This window comes from Austrofundulus limnaeus, unplaced genomic scaffold, assembly GCF_001266775.1.
Source record: "Austrofundulus limnaeus strain Quisiro unplaced genomic scaffold, Austrofundulus_limnaeus-1.0 Scaffold1574, whole genome shotgun sequence".
Classification (NCBI taxonomy): domain Eukaryota; kingdom Metazoa; phylum Chordata; class Actinopteri; order Cyprinodontiformes; family Rivulidae; genus Austrofundulus; species Austrofundulus limnaeus.
In genome coordinates, this window is record NW_013953976.1 from 29,630 (window position 1) to 34,091 (window position 4,462).

Consider the following 4,462-nt stretch of genomic DNA (forward strand, 5'->3'; position numbering starts at 1 on the left):
TATATATATTAAACTATTGACAAACAAATCTCAAAGATGTATATTGTTTCGGTTGCAGGGTACACTTCAGAAAGCTTTCTAAAGTGAGCATTGCAGGTTAAGGGTTTAATTTTTAATCAGATTTAGGATTTAACCGATTACATTATTTTTTAAGTCGCCAATTTTTTTTTTATTATTTTTGGAGTGTGAAGGTGGATTGGAAATTATCAAAAAGAAACAGTACTAATCGTCATGTATAGAACTTTGACAATGATCATTTTCTGTCAATCAATACTAAAGCCAAGCGAAAGATCTCATTTTRACACAAATTATTTTTCTTTTACACTGCACACATAAACAGTTTAATGTGTCAATACCTTGTGATCTGTTAAACACATGTCTTCCTTAGGCTGTCTTAGCTCCTTTGCCTTTTCCAGTTCCATTTGTCTGAGCGCCAGTTTCTTTTCTTTGTTTAACCGGATCTTATCCTTCCTTTCTTGTTTCAGACGCTCTTTCTCCTACAACACAGTTAAACGAACATCAAAATGCTATTTTACACCCCACAAATTCACAAAACATTATGCATTTACTTCATGAAAGCAGCYAGATGTGCATCAAATCACAACATGTGAAACAAATGATTTTAAAAGTAATTTATTGTTTGAATGCCCTGTTGAATCACAAACCTCTAATAAAATTAAAAAGAAAAAATAAATAGGTCCTCTGGATGGGTTCTTCTTTAGTTTCACTAAAGAAGAACCCATCCAGAGGACCTACTTATTATTTCTTTTTGATTTTTTTCTACCTAGATTACTGAGATGCATCAGGAAACTCTAATAAAATTGACAACTGACTGAGTTGTYTCCGTTTTTGTGTTTGTGAAGTTTGATTAGCTGTGGAAGCCATCTTGAATTGTGTTGACACCAAAACTTGATCAGTTGCAGATGCACATCCAATGATTACTAACTTTAGGTTTCATGAAAATCAGTCCACTGATTCATGATATTCTGCTAACAGGACATATTGACTCTAACAGTTAATGTTAATGTTTTATTCCCAGATGTGAATGACTCTCAGACATTACCACACCAGTTTTAATCAAATCTGTAAAAATGAGTTACAATTTTGTTTTTAAAGTTAAATAGTAGCCATCTTGAACTGTGTTGACCCCCCTCCAAAAAAGAAGGAAAAAATTAAACATGTTGTAGACCTAAACACAAATATATTACTTTGAGAATTTTACTATAATCGATTTTAGTGAGATATTTTGCAAACAAAACAGACAAACACGCACAGCGGTATCAGCAGCTCCCAGTAACAAAGCAGACCAAAACAAAGACCTAAAYGAAGTGATAAACATGTTATTTAAGAAAAAACTGTAACAGTAGGACTCAGAGTTTGAGTGGTCTGATGTGCTTATCTGACTCTATTTTTATTCTTCAACAACAGTATTTTTAAAAATCCGTAGTTTGTAATAGTTAACTTTGGTTATCATTACGAGTACCTCCACAGTAAGAGCGCATCCGGGAACTTTGGGAGGTGACGTCAATAAAAACAGTCTTCTTAACTCTGCTTGTTCTTCTGCTTCTTGCAGTCTTTTTCTCTGTTTTCGCTCCTTGTCCTGTAACCTGCGTTTCTGCGTCGTCGTGTCCGACGCGTCTCTCCTCAGTAAGCGCATTGCCAGTTTCGCCTCCTTGGCCCGGGTGGAGTGGCTCTTGCGCTTCGTCCTCATTCTGTATCCCTGGATTCCCTGAAGAGATGAAAGGCTTGAACCGAAGCAGCGACTCGCGCCCCTCTTCCTTTTTGTCTTCCTCTTCCTACTTCTTCCTCTTCTTCGTTTGGGCAGGTTAGATGCAGGGTTTCTTGCTGCCCCCTTCAGTCCAGGTTTTTTTTATTTATATATATTTTCCTCCACCAGAAATTAATTCATGTCAAAGACTTTCAATGTTTAATATGTGGTCAGTTTCCAAAGGGCTTATTTAGGGGGCTCCAAAATAAAATTTGAATTTAAATGAACAAATATTTTCAGAAGCACAATTTAATTTTATTTCTAATGAGGTGCAAACCCACATCACTGTAAAGAAATGTACATTTATAGTTTGTGGTAGGTTTCCGCTTAATTTGGAGTTATTATAATAAATTAAACACATCAAATTCAATTCAAATTCAATTCAAAAATAATGTCACAATAATATAAAACATTACAGGTGCTACATTTAAGGCCGATCTGTAAATATTTAAGTCAAACTTTGTCAGGTATGAGGTTTGTCTGCAGTGCAGGACAAACCAAAAATACATTTTTTAAATAATCTTTTTGTATTTAATTGTCTTAAGTTTTTAAAACCTAAACATCTTCAATTCCATCTTYAGGCAAGAAAATGTAGATTTTCAGMTGCACAACCCCTTCCTTACAAACTATAAACTAATAGAAACYTCAAAAGTAGTATTGAGTTATTTCAGTTCATTAGAAACAAAACTAAATAGAGATTTAAGCATTGTACAGCAATAATAATCCTTATTGTCATCATTTTTGACTCGTACTTTTGATCAGCAGGGGGCATTACTAAGGACTTCAAACTGAAAGGAATAATTTTCCAATACAAACCTGTAAGCTTCAGTGTCAAAAACTACTTCACCTGTCTGTCACCATTAATATTTAATTATCATGTGATAACTACAGCTGTTATCTTTACAACAACCACAAAATCACCTTTTCACAGAGAAAACAGAAACAGAGGTGGAGGCCTCCGTTTTCAGTTGTCCCCCTCCTACAGCACGGCTATTGCCAGTATCACTCCACCCCCTGTTAACAATAAGTGTTAATTAGGTGTCAACGATAGCCATGTGATGTGAGTATCAGTCACATGGAGGCAGGGCTTAAAAGCCTGAATTTTGCCTGAAACTCTCAGACTGAAGAAGTCTCTTGGAGGAGAGACYAAACGTTTCATTAGAGAAGAACCCGTCCAGAAGACCTATACAATTTTTTTTCTTTTTCACAGAGAAAAAAAAGAATTGTGACTCTTGGCTGCTACCACGCCAGGTTTTAGCTCAATATCTGTACAACTGATTGATTAAAAGCTATTTTTGTGTTGGGTAAAGTTGATTAGCTGTGCCATACAGAACTGGATGTTGTTAATCAGTTGTTGATGTACAACCAGTGATTACTTTCTGAGAGTTTCATCAAAATTAATCCACTAGTTCTTGTAATATTTTGCCAACAGACCCAACTATAAAGGCAACTATATTATCACCTTTCATGGCGGGTAACATTTAGTTACATACATCCTAAACACATCAACATTTTGTAAGCAATCACAAAAGAACAGCATAAAATACAGGTTTGAAATCATCTGGGACAGATGGAGAACAAATCCAGATCACTTAGACACAATCTTGGATGAGCTTGGACCCAATAATGGAAAAGTGTTTCAAAGATGTAAATTTGTTCTGAGCATGCATGTGAACTTGTAAAGATTGTCTGTAAAATACACAGATTTCCCCACATTTTGGATGAATAAACTTTCATTTTTTAAAAATCTCACAGATTTGTTCCAAAACTTGGCTTCAAATTTATTTTACAGATCAGCGCCTGTATGAACAACAACAACAAAAATAAAATAAAATAAAATGGCATACCCAACTCTTAATCCACTCTGCAGCTAGACATTAGTACACCACCTCTCCCCGTCCACCCTTCTCTGCTCCTCGGCGCTGCAGACGCTGCTACCTCCACCCCACGTTCTGACTTACTCCAAAGCTTACAGTCTGCTTGTCTCACCCACAACCACCCCCACTCCCACCTCGTTGTATTGCATGTGCCTGARACGGATTTTTTTTTAATGAAAATTAAGAATTTTTGAGGGTTAATATACAGGTAAAAGTTGGAAGGGGTTGACATGTACATCTGAGCAAAAACAGCAGAACCACCTGACATGTCTGCAGAGAAGCTGTTTTACCATCGGGATATTTTTTTCACTTTCCTGGTTTCTTATATTTCTTTTTTTTCCTCATATAGTTCATAATAACTGGACATTTTTATTTACTGTATAATTTTTCAATAAATGTAAATCAGGCACAGCTGAAAGGTGTTCAAATAATGGTTTTGTTTAGGTCACAAAATGATTTGCTATTCTGTAAGTAAGAGATAAAATGTACAAATAGTAATTTATTCACCTCTGCCTTTTTCTGGGCCTGCACAGCTTTCATGAGCAACATGTGCTGTCTGCGCCGCTCCTTCTCCTACCAGAGGGGCYAAAAAAAATCATGTTTTTATCTGAATTTACAAATGTGCCTTTGTTGTGGAAGATAAAATGGGTTTTAGCAATCCACGTTTAATCTTTAAATCATGCAAATTAGATCACATTTTGCACACTGTGATGATTACACGTGTAATAGTTGAACAAAAAACACCCAAAGAAATACAAAACACAAATGTGTGTGTGTGTGTGTGTGTGTGTGTGTGTGTGTGTGTGTGTGTGTGTGT

The 4,462-nt window shown here is 35.8% G+C and overlaps 1 protein-coding gene across 2 annotated transcripts in view; it reads right to left on the bottom strand.

Moving 5' to 3' along the window:
* The window catches only part of LOC106535813 (bromodomain adjacent to zinc finger domain protein 2B), a gene marked incomplete at its 5' end in the record, with an annotated part of 25,145 nt that overhangs the window by 9,573 nt on the left and 11,110 nt on the right, over window positions 1–4,462 (bottom strand). For both annotated transcript variants that reach the window (XM_014032916.1, XM_014032914.1), the window contains 2 exon segments: window positions 357–497; window positions 4,153–4,218. In XM_014032916.1, the coding sequence (XP_013888370.1) occupies window positions 357–497; window positions 4,153–4,218 (207 nt within the window).